This window comes from Brienomyrus brachyistius, chromosome 8, assembly GCF_023856365.1.
Source record: "Brienomyrus brachyistius isolate T26 chromosome 8, BBRACH_0.4, whole genome shotgun sequence".
NCBI lineage: Eukaryota > Metazoa > Chordata > Actinopteri > Osteoglossiformes > Mormyridae > Brienomyrus > Brienomyrus brachyistius.
This window is the reverse complement of record NC_064540.1, coordinates 11,530,312-11,549,827: the sequence shown is the minus strand read 5'-3', so window position 1 is coordinate 11,549,827 and position 19,516 is coordinate 11,530,312. Positions and strand designations below refer to the sequence as shown.

The following is a 19,516-nucleotide window of genomic DNA, read 5'->3' as shown; positions in this document are numbered from 1 at the left end:
TCTTGCTCTTCCCATCTTAAGTGAACTAAATTGCCCATAAAGTGTAATACACTGGCATCCAATCCAGGTCATACTATTTTGTGCCGAGGCTGTTTGGAATAGGCTTGGAAGAGGCGTAGTTAGACATCAATGAATAGGGGGGCTGATTATTTAGTGGGGGTGTGAAATTTATATGTGAAATATTTACACACATTTACTTGGGGGTGGGCCTAAAAAAATTTTTTTTCCCGCCCCCCCCCAAAAAAAATAGGCCTAATGACGCCCCTGGGCTTCAGTCTTCCCAGGGTAAGTGGTCGGAAGATCGAGGGGCGGATGGATGAATGGATTTATAAACCACTAGCGGCAATAGCAACACTTGACCACACGATGGTAGTAGATATTTGAGGAAGTGTTTTTGTTTTCACAAACATGAAACAAATTATAGTCACAGCGCAAATATAGATATGAAATATATATGAACACACATATATGTAGATTATAATTGTTCACTTTTAGCACCATCTAACACCCTAGCGACATGAATGTCTTAATCCGATAAAAATGTGATGCGATCGATTCGAAACCAGTAAAACATAGACTCCACGACAGTTTGCCAGTATAAACTGCAAACCAGATTTAATAACTTACTGTGGACGTCGAGCCTAAGGCGGGATTTCAGTCATTTTAGTACGTAATTATTATAACTGTTTATCCATTCACGTTCACGTTGACAGCTTAAGGTGAAATTTCTGGGACCTTGCGGAATCTCATCCTTGTGCTTGTTCCATTGTTGTAAAACCACAAAATGATTTTAATTGCATCTGAATTACTTAATTCGGCCTTTATGGATCCTCAAATGATAGTATATAGGCCAGGCTGGTAAAAGGTCTACAAAGCACTGTCCAACTTTAGCATGATGTGTAAGTAATTTATTTTAAAGTTAGCATGACGTGCAAAGAACCATTCTTTTCCATATTGGCATAAGTTACCCACATAGCTTCATACGTGCCTTTGTGCAAACGTTGAATACAGCGTTCTCAATTTAAATCTAACATCTTAATGTGGTTAGGCAAATTAAATTTCATTCTGTTCTCATTCTCATTTCATTCGGTTCCAGATCAGATAGGGGCCTTTTCCATGGTGGTATGTTAAAACTGCATGATATTATAAACTGTAAACTGGTCTGCAGTAAAGCACTCGTATCTCAATAAAAATATAATCAGATGTTGTTTTTGATCAGTTTACTGAAGAGTACAATCACGTTAACTGTCAATGGTTTTGGTCTTACATAACTGTGTCAATAATTTTTATTCAGCTACTTGTCTGTCGTTGCAGTACTTAGCTGACGTCTTCAGGCTAGAGCTCAGGTGTAAATAAGGATTTGGCGCATGCGCAAAGGTAGAGCGCAATACTCAGATTCAGGTGAAGTCTTTGGCACAGGCCACTTCTGAAGTTATCAGCTGTAGACTCTCAACTGGAATTGCCGATCGATCCGTGCCGATGTCTTTACTGGAGAGATTAGACTGGCAGGTAAGTTATTAACCTATATTTCGGCACACCCTTTCTGCATACTTGTGATACTGGCAAACACTGTAAGGTTCTCGTAGAGTTGTTTACGTTGGACGTGTATATTGAAAAAGTTTGCGTGGCAGGTAATTAAAGGAGAATAGCACGTACAAGCGCCATAATTATACACATAAAATAGCAAACCAAGATCTATTACGATCATTGCTGATAGGTCTTATTTTATTGTATTTTATTTATATTTATAAGTAATTATGGGACAAAAATATTTTACTGTTTCTGTAATTATAATAAAAGACCGAAATGACTAAACAATATTGACACTATATACTGTTGGCCAGTTTGCATACCTCCGTTTTATTGGACTTTATCTTTGGGTAGGTTTACTGTACAATTTTTCCTCAAATACAAAAAGAGGCTCTTTGTTCAGAACGTAAATATTACAAAATTAAATTTGCCATTGTAAGCACATGCAGCACAAGTCAAAGGAACATACCTCAAACGATCGGGATATTATGTCCTGACACCTGGCGTGGAGAAGGTAGCAGATAATCGGGCCCGTAAGGCTCCCAGTTAAGAGGTAGCGTTGTGCGAATAAAAGTAATATAATGCTTCTTTAAAAAGACAACCTTAAAATCACGATTTTTTTCATAAACGGCTTAAGTCTATTGAATACTCCGCAGAATGCGAGTTGCTTGTGGAAAAAAGGTGTTAAGATATATACAATATTTCCCTGTCTTTATCGAATGTTCTGCAAAACGGGTTTCATTCAAAAGTTTAAATCAGGAGATTTCCTTTTGCGTTTCCACGAAAGTGCGTAATTATTTTATAACATTTCAAAATATATTAAGAACCGAATGAACAGTATTTGTAGTTTTTATCTAAGTTAAACATTGCATTTTAAATAACTCATTGTTTTTTTCCTGTTTAAAAACTGGTTACAATTTAAAGAATAATTAAAATTATCATTAACCTCTTGCAGGTATACGCATGCATCATTATATCGTGTTTACATTGCTTACATTTTCTTATGTATTTGTCGGATTTCTTATAATAATAATTATTATTGTTGATCTTGCATAATTTATCAGAATCAGTTAGACATTTGACAATTTAATCAATCAATTTTCTAAACAATATTCTTTGTATGACATGCACGGAGCATGCAAATAATATCACCCTATTAGTCCTGGGAAATCGATTATCTCGTCAAAATTTCACAATGCACACACACACACACACACACACACACACACACACACACATATATATATATATATATATATATATATATATATATATATATATATAAATTGGTGAAAATTATGTTTTTCACCAACCGATTAAAATTAAACAATTAAGTGAGGGAACAAAAACTTTAAAAGTCTCGTCGATCAGTTCAGAATTCACCCTCAATTGCAAATATACACATTTTATTAAGGATAGGCAATAGTAATAGTACGTCACTGGTAGTTTTAAATCTAAAACGCACATTTGAATCACAGGCTCCTTTATTCTGAACACTCGCATATCAAAGCATACCCAGAACTCCCCAAATTCTTTTACAAGTTGCTCTGCTCCACCAAAAATGGTAATGAAGATTAGAGACAGGCGGTCTGAGAATGCGTAGTACTTAGTGGTTTTCGATAATGGAGACGCTTCAAGCTCCGGGTGCTCAGGAGAACGATCGCCTAACCGGGGGAGCTGGGCTGTCCCTGACGTCGATTTACGCTGCTGGCTTTGTATTTCTTAGATTGGATCCACGTGTCAGGGAATGAATAAACAGAGTGTCGGCCTACAATGTAAAAACCAAGAGAACACCACAGCTTCAAATACATAATGGCTTTCGGTCCACCTGTCTTTGTAATTCATGTTAAATAATCCACTTCATTCACCGGCGTTAGGTGCATTTATTTTTTTTCTGAAAAAAATATATATATAATTTACACATGAAATGTCATGCACTTTCATTAAGAAATACTTAGCCTAATAGAACAGTATGCTTAATAATAATCCTTATTGTAATTAAATTGATATTCCAAGTTTACATTTAAAATTGCATTGATTTGGCACGAAACCCCAGTGAAAACCTCCGATTCTGCGTAGATTCCATAGTTGCAACATTTTCAAACCATGTTCTTTTCCATGGCAGTAATTAGTTTGTTTGTCTACCATTAAACTGTCATCTGCCCATCTTAAAGGTAAGATCCAATGACAATATATGGGAGATTTTGCTTAGATAATCAAAACCCATAAAATGTATTATAACAGTTTGATTTAACGTTTTATAGCAAAACAATTCCATTCATCCATCTTCCAACCACTATCTTATCTTGTAGAGGGTCTCGATGGCAAATTGAAACGATACCAGACAACACAGAGCAAGGGTGCCCTGATGGAAGTGATGCAATTTTGTCCCAGGGCACAAAATTTCTATAAAATGCATCTAGTTTATGTATCTAGATGAGTATTACTGTCGTGTAAATGCGCTGCACTCTGTCTTACTGGTTGGCCACAAATTACGTTTTTAGGGTAAAATGGATGCAGACATTTCATATACATTAACAATTAAGCGCAACTACGCTTATCAAATGATTTCATCCGCTATATCTCAGATATTTAACACAAAAATAAATTATGTAATTATTACCTATATGCACGGTGGAACAAAATAGTCCTAAATTGTTCTTTATCGCTATTGCAAACATAATTACATTTACAAATACAATAAAACTCACAATAAATAGTTTGACATCGTTATTACTTTAGAAGAATATTGTATCATAGGCCTATATTAATTATTATTATTATTATTATTATTGCAAAAATACATCTGCTTAATCTTATTCTCGCATTGCGGTGTAGACGGACAGAGTACCGATTGGTTCAACTTTAACAGAGTAACCAATTGGCTAAAGATAATTTCCTTGCTGGATGGATGACATCATCTTATGGCACCGCCTCGCAGGAGTGGTTATGCAAATATAATACACTTTCTTCTAGACAGCCTTCACTTAGCTGAGCAGCAACTAAACACCAGCGCTGTGGCCATCAGAGGGAGTAGAGATTCTTCAATTCTGACCCCCTCTGCACTTAAGCAGTAGTTTCGGTCCTGGAAAACTATTTGCGTGAACCATATTGTTTTGCATGTATTTCCTATTGTAGTGCGTGCTTTTAAGCGGTCTCTTGTTACAAAGATAGATACAAAGATTACCGCGAGCAGTTTCGGAAAGTTAAGAGATTCTGTCCGTCAGACGACTACGATTACATCTGGATTTAACGTTGGCCTTTATCAGTATCAATAAAAATCTGATCTGAGTTTGGAGGGAATTCGAAATCATGTTGTGGAAGCTAGCAGATAACGTGAAGTATGAGGAAGACTGTGAGGTAAGTTGCGTATCTCAATAAAACTCAGAGTTGCTACAGGTGTGCCTAGATAAGGTGAACTGAACAAAATTTAAACAAAATGTGTCACAGTTTCAGTTTTCAAGGAGTAGCTCTAGGTATGTATTCATTGTGTTTCACTCCCGTGTTCATTACATTTCAAATTATAATATTGGAAAGGGCAACTGTAATTTTACTATGGATGTTGCTGTAAGATTCAATAGTGAATGTGACAATTTTATGCTTAATTTAGTTTGCATGGTATGAACCAAACTGAAATCTGTTAATGACTTACAATCTTAAAAACTAAAGAATTTGTACTTTGCCTATCCTGCTATATTTCTGAGGACTTCGTTAACCTGGCAATAGTTTCCGGCTGGAAAAATACTGTATTTTTAAGTTTTAGCGTAGATTCACTGTATGCTATCTGGGAAAAAAGTACAAACAAGACATATATCACTAACGCATTGCATTTGGTTCATTTATTAGTACATTTATTCATTTATAAGGGACACACTTTATGAACCAGTTAAGTGTCTTACTGTAAACGCTTCTACTTGAAGTAACGAAATATAGTCGCATAAACGTATTACGGTCAAAACGATGAGACCTTGAATCCATAAAACCCTGTTTATAAACAACAACTATAATGACAACAACAACAACAACAACAATAATAATAATAATAATAATAATAATAATAATAATAATAATAAGATAGATGCAATATGCCACGTGCAGTAAGACCTAAATCACCTAAGACGGATTTAGTCAGGAATTAGTTCAAGGCAAAATAACATAATGATTAGTTATCTGTCACCGGTCACTGCTTAAATTCCCCTCATGTTTCGGTATGTAGGCTGATCTATAGAGCCCGTCTTAAGCTGTTCGGTCAGAGAGTGTCGTATGCAAGTCTTTACTTGTGTTACTAAACTTGAAGTTTGCCAGGAAGTTACATGGACCCAATTTTAAACGTCGTTATATGACCGATAAGCACATTTTACAGATGGAAATGTCTGGTTTCGATCTGCGTGGATCTAGTTTTGACACAAAAATGTAAATCCTGTAAACGCAAAATTAATCTCATTATAGAATACAAGAACACGTTGTTTAGCTTTGTCCTATTAAACCTATAAATGGTGTCAGTCATCAGACCTGTTCGTACGCATGAATCTCGTGTCTCCTTATTTGCTTAAATGTGAACTTATTTCATAGGCGTGTCTTGGAGTCATGTGCTGGAAAGTATGATTTTATGACAGTGATATTGTATCCTATTTATCATCGCAACATTTTTTTCTGACGCGTCATATCTGCATATTTGACGTGTCATAATTAAATTGACCCAAATAAAATGAAGAAGGATCCCCTCAAAAAAAAAAAAAAAAAAAAACTATTTCAAGAAAATTACCATTACTGTCGGCCTGGTTCTTCATTACATCTGCCTTAGATATAGTAGATGTAATTTATGTTAAACGTTGTTTGACAAACTTAAACTTCATCTTAGCGAACCATAGTTAAATGTAGGCCAACATATGCATATGTGGGCCAAAAACAAAAAGAAAGTCTCATAAAATCGCTTTAAGTGGTGACCGTGCGCTAGAAACCAGAAAGGAAGCATAAAAACTGTGATTTCAACATTAACTTAAAATCAGATATGATTAGACTAACTGATAAAGATTCATAACATTTCTTATATCACCATAACAGAATCACTTTATAGTAGCTTACATGAAAAATTAGAATATGTGCCGAAGTATAAAGCCGTCAACAATTAGGCGAAAATCAAGGGAAAAATGGAAAGCATTAGGTTTTTACGTATTTCACATCAGAGTTAGTTACACCTTTAAGAATGGCACAATCATATCGCATAGACTGATGGAAAAATAAATATTTGCCTGTTTTGAAGTTTACTACCAGCAGGACACATTTATTACTAATTAAATTTTAACATGTCTTGATATGCATGAATCTTTTTAAATTATTTCTGCAGGAAAGACACGACAGCAGCAGCAATGAAAATGCCAGGCTTCCCCATCTGCCTGCGGTCAGCCAGCACCTTTACAGCCCGGCGCCCTCCCTTTCACACTCCGGCAGCTCGGACTTCCAGCCCCCGTACTTCCCACCTCCTTACCAGCCCATATCATACCCTCAGTCCACCGACCCGTACTCCCCCATCGGCGACCCTTTCAGCATCAACTCCATACATCAGCCTACATTGACCAGCCAGCAGCAGTCCTGGCCCGGCCGACACGGCCAGGATGGTCTCGGACCGCACAGTCGCAGCGGCCTGGCCGGTCAGATACTTGGATTGGATGGCGCCTCGGCCGTCGGCAGGAGGGAAGGGTTCCGCAGACCGGAGCTGCTCCCTCCGCATACGCACGGCATTGATTCCTCGGTCATCGGTGATAATATAGGATTGCATGACATGAGTCACGGATTGAACGATGGTCAGGTGAGATAATTAGGTAATTGAGTATAGAGTTAAAAAAAAAAGAAAATGACGTAATTGCACAGAGTTAAGATACAACGGCAAAAAGATGTATTTCCTCTGTGCAAAGTATGCAAAACACATGCAAACCTCGTATTTTAACACTTGTTTCCGCTCTTTCTTCCGCAGCATGTCGATGATCACAGTATTATCATGACAGACCAGACAGTTATTAAAAAAGGTCAGTGCATTTTTTTCCAGTGTATCGCGAGATGACGCAGTTTTGGCGACCATGTGTGTTTTAATGTGCATCTTGCGCAGTAGTTTTGTAGGCGTATGCATTGCATGCATATTTTTTCATTGCAGATTTTAAGTGTTCACATGCATTCTTTTAATGTTATTCTGTATCCAAAAAATATAATGAAATGCAATACATCATTCTGTGATGTAAACGTTTGTCAAAGTATCGAATTTACACAATATTGGTTTGATTAAAAAAAAAAGACTGTGTAGATCTGTCACTCATTCGGTAGGTAGTCTGCACGCTCATTTCGGTTGTTCGTGCCTCGCGGTGATGGGAGAAATGTCCGTTTTGTGGATAGCTGCAAGCCACTATGTAAGTTTTCGTCTAAGTTTTCGTAGATGATTATCTGGTAACCTTTGATTGGTTGCATTAAAATAGTGTGCCTCCTTCGATATAAGTTGGTAAGGACCAAGTGTAGCTGTGTATGTGTCAATATGTGAGCAAAGAAGATGGCGGTAAAACTAATGTAAGTTTGACCAAAAGTTTGTAGGATTATCTTAGACTGTCTCCGTCCGCAGTAGTAGCTCTCCATAATTTACTTATAAAAATCTAACAATACCGAAGAAAATGCAAACTTTTGGAATAAAAGTTTTTGCCAAATAACTGAATAGTCACATTTATGTTTGGGTAGTTAACTAATATAGAAATTTAGAACGATTCATTATGTGATTTATTTAAAACAAATGAATAGAGGTCGTGTTGTTGCCTGTTTTGTTTCACTTGTGTATTGCAAAGAGGAAAAAGATTTTTTTTTCATCCAAAGATGAAGAATGGACTGGTTCAACCACATTATACCATGAAAGAGTTAGTCGAGCAACACACCCACTGTAACATTGTCTAACACATACCGACCTTGTCTGTTTCTTGGTTTGGTGGGATTTGTAGTCCTAAAATTAAAAATGATCACAGAGAAACATCTGTTTTCGAAATGGGTTTTGTATTGACAACTTTCATTAGCTAGCAAGGGGTCTTGCCACCAGCGGCATCCACCCTGTTTGTGTATTTCTTGAACAGTTGCACTATTTAGAAATATGAAAGATAATAATTAAATCGTGCAAACAACTATAAAGGTCCACATGCAGTACTATTGTTTTGAAAAACGTGCGTGGTTTTGCTGCGTTAAATCAAAATTACCCATTTGTTGATGCATCAATATTTAAAGGATTAAACATGTGTCAAGCATTTTGCGAAATGCTTCAATCCCCCAGTAACTTTATAAATACTTTACAAATGTAGCACTTAGTGTTTTTACTTTTTGTTAGCTGCTAAGTGTTTAAATAGCAGCTTTCTGTTTCAGTGGTTAGTGATGTAACTGGGGTTTTTGTAGAACGGTGCAGTTTCATAAGATATCTGAGTCATTCATACTAACTCATTAAATTCATTTCTGAAATTGAATGTATAGATTAGGACAGAATAGACTACAAAATGCCATACTGGTGTGTCAATTGCTTAGCTATTGTCTGAAATCAAATTAAATTATATATGCAGTTCCCTGGTTATTCAAGTACGTGTGAAAGAATTATTGTCGAATGGCAGGTTTCGTAAGGATTGTTCTTTTGTAAATTAAACAAAATTTTTATGAGTTATGGCTGGTGAGGTGATCAGGTCCTGGTTACCTGAAATTTCATAAGCTATGGCATGTGATATACTGATACAGTCAGTACAGTGACTGCATTGTGGATTTGAAGAACTAAGCTATTAAAACTCTGATCCAGAGCAAAGGAGCACATTGGTTGCACTTTTGTCCAGCCCAGATACATTTAAGAGGTAATTTTTTTAATTACTAGTTTGAAGGTCTTGTATTTGCAAAGAGCACTGCATTGCATGCACATCGTTTAAAGGGAAAGCTGTGTCCGTGTTTAACAGAGAAATTCTCTGGTGGATCGCTTTGTGAGTCTCTCGTGCACAGAAAAGTGTTTGTGCTCCACATGAATTTTCCGGATTTCATTAGTGCAAATCAAGAGCATTTATTGTTGTCCAGAGTGTTTTGTAATATGCAAAATTTACTATTACGATAAAAAGTGATAACCCACCCCACTTGTCTTCAGTCTAGAATTCCCATTAATAATGCATGTTATATATTTTTGCTGTGAAATAAGTAGTAAGTAGGTGATGATAAAATGCCAAACTAGAATTGTCTGGAACTGCTAAGTACTTGCTCACCAGGGATATCCATCCATCCATCCATCCATCCATCCATCCATCCATCCATCCATCCATCCATCCATCCATCCATCCATCCATCCATCATCTTCCACTTATATAGTACTGGGGCACACTAAGGAAATGTAAACGTAAATATGTAGCTGCTATGCTGGGGATATGTACATATATTCATGTTATTGGCCACCGGATGTGGCAAATGAAAACTCATTCAAGAAAAGCAACATCACAAACGTCACTGTGTGGTCCAGTTCAGCCTTGACTTGTTGTCATGTTCAAGTTTGTTGTGTTTATATTTGACCTACAAAGTCAAAGGAGTCACAGTAACTTAGAGAGGACTTTATGTAAAGGTGACATTGAGGCCAATGTGGATAAAATGTACTTTTTATATCAGTCTTTTGTTTTAGCATTTGCAGGTGACATTTGAAGGTTTCAGTCTGTGTTTCCAGTTGTGTGTGTTTCAGCACATAACTCATACACACTTTGGTCTTACAGTAACTGCATATTAATTATTTAAATGTAAATACAAGCACATGCCACTGCGATGTTGCAAGTGGATGAATGGCACACATTTGTATAATTGTATTGTTAATACACCATCTTGATCTTTTCGTACTTTGTAATCATTATATAATGAATGCTTTATAAAATTCATATAAACCATATGTAATTAATTTTGCATATATGTCAGTTAGGAATTCTAGCATGCTGAAAAATACTCACAATGCTTTGTCCCAGTTATATACTATTGCACAGTATTTTAGCTGTATTCCTCTGTGTGTGTTTGTGTGTGTGTGTGAGCCTTAAGGTATACCTTACTTTATGGGAACACAATGTCCCCACAATGTGATGAATACCTTTTTTTCCCCAGGAAACCGGTCCCTATAAGGGAATTAAATAAAAATCCGTGACTGCAATGAAACAAACTAAAAATGCAAAAACTCTTGTATTTTTTTGGTTACTTATGGTTATGGTCAGGGCTGGGTAGAGGTTAAGGTTGTCATAGTTAGCATTAGCATTTTTCCCACTTAAATGAATGAGCGGTCCCCAAAAAGATATGTTTACTCGACATGTGTGTGTGCTTTGTATTTCTTAATCGGTAGGTGTCTGTTCAAACCACAAAACTCTGATATTTTGCTTGTGGTCATGAAGTGCTATGGTAATACTGCTCTGTGTAGTACTGACATTGAGTACTATGGTCTGATGGTTGCTGTTTGCCCTGGTGTGTGAAGTCCTACCAGTCCTCTACAAATACTTTTCATTGAACGCCATATTTGGGGATACGCCAACCAAAATTCATGCTTTTATAGCATGTTGCTTCATTGCTGAAAAATCTCAAATGTGTAGCCACGTAAGACGTGTTGGCATAACTTCTGTTTTTTGCAGGAAAGGTTTTAGTGGGAGTTACATGTAGCTGCTTTTTGGAATTGGTACTTCAACTGGTGATACAGTTACATGTCAAAGAAGCATACTTGTCACTGAGACAGCTCCCATGGTTGTGGGCTTATAAAACCGGCATTGGTAGCTGCTTCTGACCGCTATGTCCAATGGGAAGTGTGCATTAAATAAATCAGGGGTCTTGGGTTCTTGCTTTAAGCGCGGTTGGCCATTGTTGTAGCTTCTGGTTTTCAAGCTTGTTTCACTGTTAACCATTCAGTTACTAGTTGCCTCACGCCTTCATGGTTTGGGTTCTGTGTGCGTGGAGCTAGTTGGCTCCTGTACTTTACTTTTGATGTGTGAGTATACCTGCCCTGTAATGGCCAGTGTACCTGATACCTCGTACCTGCAGTCAATCCCAGGTCTACGGCCCCTGTCTACGGCTCCAGCCTATGACAGATATATAGGTGTATAGCCTGGCCACGATCAACGTTATGCATCATTTAAGTGTCAAGGCATGAATATTTTATGAGCGTAGCAATTTTTATCTACCTCTTTTAGGACCTGTAACATTTCCGTACTTCCATTATACCATGACGAGAACCTGTTTAATTGTTTCTCCGCAAAACACTTTTAACTCGTGATCAAACACTCGTCCATTGGGAAAAACCATCTTGTTTGAGAAAGTCCATTCATCCATCCATTTTCCAAACCGCTTATCCTACTGGGTCGCGGGGGGTCCGGAGCCTATCCCGGAATCAATGGGCACGAGGCAGGGAACAACCCAGGATGGGGGGCCAGCCCATCGCAGGGCACACTCACACACCATTCACTCACACATGCACACCTATGGGCAATTTAGCAAGTCCAAATAGCCTCAGCATGTTTTTGAACTGTGGGGGGAAACCGGAGTACCCGGAGGAAACCCCACGACGACATGGGGAGAACATGCAAACTCCGCAAACATGTGACTCAGGCAGAGACTCGAACCTGGGTCCCAGAGGTGTGAGGCAACCGTGCTAACCACTGCACCACCATGCCACCCCACTGTTTGAGAAAGTATTTAAAAAAATGTTTAAATATTTAAATTTGAAATATTTTTTAAAAGACACATTGCATGTGATGCATATGTTTATATCTGGAATTAAAATTAGGTTTTTAAGGAGTCCTGATAAATACCAGTAAAACGCTTTCCGTCACCCCGATAGTGATAAAATGGGAACCATAATGATGGTGTTCAGCTCCAGCGAAGCCTCTAATTCTGTATTTTTCAAGTATTTCAGTTTCATACCTTTCAATTTTATGTATTGCAACTTTCATAGCTTTAAGTGTAACTGGATTAGATCCCTAATAGGGTGATACAGACTGACTTGGTCAGGATCACCTGCCAGGGCTTCCTATTCTTCCTGTTTTTCATGGCTTTCAGTTGGCATCATGCTGGCCTTTTTTCTTTCTCCAGCTACAGGTTCTGTGTCGCTTTCCAAGGGTAGCGCCCTGGCCCTGCCCTATCAGAAGGAGTCGCTTCTGGGCATGGTGTCCAACCCAACCGAGGTCTTCTGCTCAGTGCCTGGACGCCTCTCCTTGCTCAGCTCCACATCCAAGTACAAGGTGACGGTGGCTGAAGTTCAGCGGAGACTGTCTCCCCCGGAGTGCCTCAACGCCTCACTTCTGGGGGGCGTCCTGCGCAGGTGAGTGATAATACCCCCACTCACTCACTCTGCCCAGTAGAGTAAAAAACAAGTGGAAATTCCCAAAAATGGCTCCAGGTGAACTGATTTCCTGGCACGCGGGTTGAGAAATTAAGATATCGAGACTTATTTGCACATGTGCTATCAATTTTAATATTTAGCGTGTGCGCATACCCTTAGTAACTTGTTTCGGGGCAAACAAGGCTTCAGTATCCCTGTAGGAGGCATTATATTAAATAATACAATGTCTTTGTCAGCTCTGCCATTGCATCAATTTATCTGGCCTTGCAGTGGCTCAGGTGTGTGTGTGTGTGTGTTTGTGGATGAAAATAAATGTCCCCCACAATGTAGTAAAAACATGTTATTTTGACATTGCGGGGACCATTTTTCAGGTCCCCACAAAGATCTGTGAATGCAGTCAAAAAACAGAAATGCTGAACGTCTCGTACTTTCTTTGGTTACTTATGCTTAAGGTTATGGCTGGGTAGGGGTTGGGGTCGTCATGTTGGGATTAGAGTATTCCCTATAGAAATGAATGGAGAATCCCCACAAAGATATAATTACAAAGCTGTGTGTGTGTGCGTGCGTGTGTGTGTGTGTGTGTGTGTGTGTGAGCGGGTATACCTATCCTTATGGGGACACAATGTCCCCATAACGTGATAAATATCTGTTTTTTTCCCTTATGGGGACCGGTTTCCTGGTAATAATCAGCAACTGCTATGAAAAAACTAAAATTGCAAAAAGCCTTGTATTTTGCATGGTTACTTATGGTTATGGTGAGGGCAGGGTGGGGGTTAAGGTTGTCATAGTTAGCGTAGCATTTTTCCCTTAGAAGAGAATGAGCGGGCCCCAGGATAGGTATACCCTACATGCGCGTGTGTGTGTGTGTGTGTGTGTTTGTGTGGTGTCCGCATCTTAAGCCCATCAACTTCCATGCTCACTTCCTTATTCTAATCCTGCCTCGGGTTAAGCCCACATTTTGACAATCCCTCAAACAAGTCTTCCCAAGTCACATTTCAGCATCTCCCCCATCTCCACCCTCCCCAAACGGGACCTATCCTGCCCCTTCACGTAGCCACACGGGCTCGGATCGCAGAAAATGCTGCTAAATCGGTCTTGAAGGAGTGGCAGTTGAGTCGCCAGCTGAGAAGCCCCTTAAGTACCTCCGCAGAGATGCGGCTCACCAGTCGCTCGTGTGGAAAACTGCTTCGGATTCAGTGAGCAGGGAGGGGTTTGGGTGTCCAGGGCATAGAGCCGGATATGGACAGCAGGGACGTGTCCTTACCAGTGCTGCACTGAATTCACTTCGCCGGCAACAAATGATATAGATGTGCTGTGACTTTCTTAGGTAAATGGCTCTAGGTGTGTCATTTTATCTTTTCCCAAATAACTTATTTTTTCTAGTGTCCTTTTCTATAATATATATTTTTTGAGTAAAATTTTTGTCAGATTTATTGTCTGTTATTTTGATACGGTTGTATTTCTGGTGTAATGCTTAATTAATATCTTTTTGTTTAGATGGTCATGCATATATTAGATGTCATAAAAACCTATTATGTTGTCGTTGTCGGTACCATATTTCAAGGCCCCATAAGAGGAAAATTAATTTGATAAAAATCTGTGACTGCAATCAAAAAATTAAAAATGCCAAAAGTCTTGTATTTAGTTTGGTTACCTATGATTAAGGTTAGGACTGGGTGGGGGTTAAAGTTGTCATTGTTGGGATTAGGGTTATTCCCAGCGAAATGAATGGACAGTCCTCACAAAGATCTGAATACAAACATCTGTGTGCACGTGCGTACATGTGTGTGTGTGTGTGTGTGCACGCGTGTATGTGCATGCATGCATGTGTGTGTGTGGGTTTGCATAGATCACGTTTGGGGACCAAAATACCCCCAAAGTGCAATAAAACCTGAAACTCTTTGGGGACACTTCTTCGGGTCCCCATTTGGATAACTTGAATTTTATAAAAAAAATCTGTGAATGCGACCAAAAAAGTAAAAGTGCTAAAAGTCTTGTATTCTGGTTGGTTACTTATGGTTAAGGTTAGGGCTGGTTAGGGGTTAAGGGTGTCAGGATTGGGATTAGGGTTATTCCCATATAAATGAATGGACGGTCCCCATTTAGATAGGAAGGCCAACTTGTGTGTGTGTGTGTGTGTGTGTCTAGAGCGGTGAGGGTTGGGGCCTTATTTCATCCTTACTTTTCGATCACTGACAATCACCAGCTGAGGAATCCAGTCCAATTTTGTTTCGATGTGCCATGCCCTGTCTCTGCACAGCCCTGGTGCCTCCTAATGCTGAAATGAAACCTACAATCTTGGTCTGTGCACTGAATCTGCTTAACACAGTCCAAAACTAAGCTGATGCGCGGTGACCTAAAAGGCTATGGCTTCAGGCTCTTTACGTTACATTTATATTAGTTCGTTAAAAACTGTGAAGTGGAGCGTTCATTTGGGACAGACCTGTTTCTTCAGGCCTAGTTTTCCCCATTCATATTCTGAAAGTCGAGCAGATTTCGAAATTAAAAACAAATATACAATAATTACATGAAACACTACAATGAATGGTCTATTTACATTAGACCAAAAAAACAAAATAAAAATAACCTTTTGATTTGCTTTGTTTTATTTTATTGTATAATAGCTACTTCCAGCCTGATTGTTTAGCATATACCCTTCTGCTTTTTCTCTGTGCTTTGCTGGTGTATGATTATTCATTTGCTATCTGCGCGGCATCCTAACACCACTGCTGTCCCACACAGAGCAAAGTCTAAAAATGGAGGTCGGTCCTTGAGAGAGAAGCTGGACAAGATCGGATTGAACTTGCCTGCAGGACGGCGAAAGGCTGCCAATGTCACACTGCTTACAGCGCTGGTGGAGGGTATGTCATCCTCGGCTGGTTTTTGTTTTTTCTGTACGGCCGGTAAGATTCCGTTTGTCAAGGTGCGTTATGTCTCACACATCCTGGTTGAGGAAATACTTTGAGATGGAAAAAGATCACCACCCTTGATGATGGGTGATGGACTCCACACAGCCCATCTAGACCAGCGTGATTATCAGATACGATTAAGCTCTTGGTTATTTTGGCGGTAAAACGTGCTTGTTTGCTATGGAAATATCTGGGAAAGTTGACGCCAAATTTTTTATTACTTTTGAGGTTGCTGAAGAGTTTGGGGTAGAAATGAGATTTATAGTAATCATCCGTATCTGTGTTCTCATTTCCTACTCGTCCTCCCGTCTTTATGTTTGCTATGAGATCTATTAATTAAACATTTAATCTCTTGCCAATCATTCCATGGTGAGGAATAATCTTTAATGAGCTGATTTTTATGGATTTTGTTACGGTTCTTTATTGCCATAAATAGGTTGACTGTTCTAAGCAGGAATGTGTCTTGGAGGTACATTTAAAGCTGAATAAAGACTTGTTGATACATGTGATTTGTTTTGAAGAGTACTGGTTAAATTTTAAAATTTGGGCTTCCGTTACTAAGTCTGAGAGCGCTACCAGCGTTGTCGTTGGATAAGTTCATGACTGCGACCCAAAGTGAGCCCAGGTTATTAGCAGGTTACAAAGTGTTTTTAGCAGGTTACAAGACCAACTCAGTGATGTAGCTTTTAACGTTAATTTACGCTTCTGTGTAAGGGCGTAAGGTAACCCTGGGTCTCGCTCATTCCCCACTTGCAGGCGAGGCTGTGCACCTAGCCAGGGACTTTGGCTATGTGTGCGAAACTGAGTTTCCTGCGAAGGCCATCGCAGAGTACCTGAGCCGACCACATGTGGAACGCAATGACATCAGCTCCAGGAAAAATATGCTTCTAGCCGCAAAGTAGGTGTCGGCCTGCCCCAGTCCTGTTTTTGAAGACGAGTTGTATGACTTTGGAATGTGTTAAAAGATGTTCTTAAAGGGTTTTTTTTAAAAAAGAGATTTCAAGTACTGTTTGCATTTATTGAGAGCACTGGGTGATCATTTGTTGACTTCATAGATATTCATTTAGGAGGGAGGATTTTTGGATAGCGCTGAAACAAATCTTAAGGGTGTTAAGTGTCTCTGGAGTCACGAGTGCCCTTTTGTTGACTTTGTTTTCCCGTCAGGCAAATCTGCAAGGAGTTCACGGACCTCCTGACCCAGGATCGCTCACCGCTGGGGAACTCGAGACCCGCGCCCATCCTCGAGCCCGGTATCCAAGGCTGCCTGACCCACTTCAGCCTCATCACACATGGCTTCGGAAGCCCAGCCATTTGTGCCGCCATGACTTCCCTGCAGAACTACCTGAATGAGGCGCTGAAGCAGGTGGACAAGATGTACCTGAGCTCCGGCAATGATGCCCAAGGCTCCTCCGAAGGCAACAAGGCTTCCGACAAAATGGAAAAACACCGGAAATGAGTCCCCGGTGATGCCCAGCCACCACCCTCTGCTCCACATGCGAGGATACGTTCGCTTTTTCCTCGCTATCACTGTTAATGAGTCCCCATCTTTTCCGGTTTCCTTCAGCGCTCCTCTGACATCGTCAGTGTTTCCGTTTTGTTGGTGTTTGGCCTGAGGATAGTGGAGCTGTGAGAGCAAGCACTGATTATACTGCTCAACCCTGGGAGAAGATCTGTGTCTGTCCTCCACCTTCTTGTAGGAGAGATGAGACTTCTCAGGGGACAGGGGACTTAGTCCTAAGGAATCCACCGAAAAGCCCTTCCGTGATCATTTTTTTTAATCCACTCCCTCAGAAAAATTCATTTTTCCTACATCGGACTACTGTGGACAGTTATCCTTTGCCTAGGGAGAAAAAGAAACATGTTTGTATTAAATTTTTCATTTTTTTTTGTTGTTGTTTGTTTTTAAAGAGAAAAATCTACAGTGTTATTGTATTTTGTCTCTGGAAATACAATAATTAGATGTGTGTACTTGTGTGCATGCATGTGGATGTGTGTTAAGGAACTAAAAACAGCTGACTGCACGGCGCTGTAGTGAACCGAGGCCCCTAATGTTAATTTAAAAGTGCAGTCATGCACGTCGGGGAATGGAAATGTCACTGTTGGATTCTCTGGTGGTCAACTCCGAGATGCTAGTTGATTGGAACTCCTGGAAGACAACACCTAAAAAAAATCTCTCATGAAAATGGCATCTTGGTTTTTACATATATTCCTATTATAATAATATAATCGCCTTCCCTATTCATACAGTTTGTGTGAATATGTTATGCGTATGTTATTTGCGGTTTTTTTTTTTTTTTTAATTCCAGTTTAAAAGATATCTGGATGGTGAAGAAAGAAGTACTCCATTTCCCCATGGTACTTTGGGAGTTCTTTTTTAATTAAATGTGTGTAAACTGAATTTTCTCTTGTCTTTGTAAATACATTTTTTTTTATTTATGTTGTAATTTAACGGGATTTGTAAATAATGGTAAAATACTGGTGTTCTGCTTACCCTTCTTGAAAAATTTTATAAATGGGTTAGCTTTTTATATAGAAGCTAGGCTATGGGATTGATGTACTTTTTAGATTTGTGCAAAGCTATTTTAAGACTAAAAATAATAAAAAAAAAGTTTATCAGGCTATTTAAAAGTGTTTGATATTTTTATCTGATTTTAATTTTCCTTCCTCCAGTATCTAATGTAATGTGAAACAATCTTTTTCACATACTAATCTGCCACGTTTTCATTCAGTGGTGCATGTCTTGAAAAGCTGTGGGTGATTCATGTGTGTAATGTGAGCATTTTTTAAAATAAATGTCAAAAAAGGAACTAACGCAGTATGCAAGGGACATCATTATCTGCTGTAAACAGCTGCTCACACAAGCAGTCTCTTTTTGAAAGCCAGCCTTTTTACTTGATTATGGGCTACCACTGTTGCCACTGTTAGCGTTAGTTATTCCCTTTTGTAAAATATTTGTCACTCCTGCATGAACTTCTTAAATTATGCACACGTCTTTTTGTCCTTTATTAAAGTTTTACCTGTTTATATTAATTTGATTATAGTACATCGTGACCCCTTTAGCATATCTGCAGTTTCTGTAAATGAATTTAGTTATTTGTAATTCCATTGCCTAGAACCGTTTTTCACCGGACACTGGCCAGTGTTTAGGGGAGCTGGTGGCATAATATGATTATGCTACAGTGAAAGTTCTGCCCTGGAAATGCACTGGCATAAGTAAAATTCCACATTGTTATTATTTTTATACGTAAGAAATTGAGCCACATACCCACTGAACAGGACGGACATACTGTTTTCCAAAGAAACTCCTGCTGACCTCATCATAAGACATTTGTTTTTCAATTTGTACTGTGAAGTCTACGGAGAGAATTTATAGCATGCACTAAGCAAACAGCGGTATTTTTAAACTCAACAACCAGCAGTCTGCCAGTATTGCTGGTTGTCTTATGTGCTATTTACATAAGAATGCTCCCTAAACTCATTCTGCTTTTGAATCCTGTTTCCCATGAATGGAGATGAGAGATCAAGAGATCAAGATGATGGCAAAAGACTCAATGGAAATTTAATCAAATTGTTTGTTATTGGATGTTGTCCACATATCCAGGCTTATTCCATTACTTGCAAAAAAGAACACAGGGGAAAAAAAACTCCATAAAATCAGATGAACTTCTCTGTTGTACCCTTCAACAACGTACCTGAAGAGTGAAAATATACAGATGTACTAATATGCACATAAGTCATA

The 19,516-nt window shown here is 38.9% G+C and overlaps 1 protein-coding gene across 2 annotated transcripts; it reads left to right on the top strand.

Annotated features, from left to right (window-relative positions):
• The first annotated feature begins 1,355 nt into the window (after nt 1-1,355).
• Nucleotides 1,356-18,588, top strand: tfap2c (transcription factor AP-2 gamma (activating enhancer binding protein 2 gamma)). Of its 2 annotated transcripts, none has more exons than XM_049021803.1 (7): nt 1,356-1,509; nt 6,878-7,339; nt 7,505-7,556; nt 12,619-12,847; nt 15,611-15,729; nt 16,534-16,675; nt 16,942-18,588. In XM_049021803.1, the coding sequence occupies exons 1-7, from the start codon at nt 1,480-1,482 to the stop codon at nt 17,231-17,233; spliced, it is 1,326 nt and encodes a 441-aa protein (XP_048877760.1). In that variant the 5' UTR covers nt 1,356-1,479; the 3' UTR covers nt 17,234-18,588. The 2 variants fall into 2 exon arrangements, with proteins under 2 accessions (XP_048877760.1, XP_048877759.1); XM_049021802.1 differs by lacking the exon at nt 1,356-1,509 and adding an exon at nt 4,372-4,890.
• The last annotated feature ends 928 nt before the right edge of the window (nt 18,589-19,516 follow it).

Coding starts and splice junctions, on each gene's coding strand:
- tfap2c (XM_049021802.1), top strand. CDS start 4,843: ATGTTGTGGAAGCTAGCAGATAACGTGAAGTATGAGGAAGACTGTGAG. Junction 4,891..6,877: donor AGTATGAGGAAGACTGTGAG/GTAAGTTGCGTA, acceptor TTATTTCTGCAG/GAAAGACACGACAGCAGCAG. Junction 7,340..7,504: donor ACGGATTGAACGATGGTCAG/GTGAGATAATTA, acceptor TTTCTTCCGCAG/CATGTCGATGATCACAGTAT.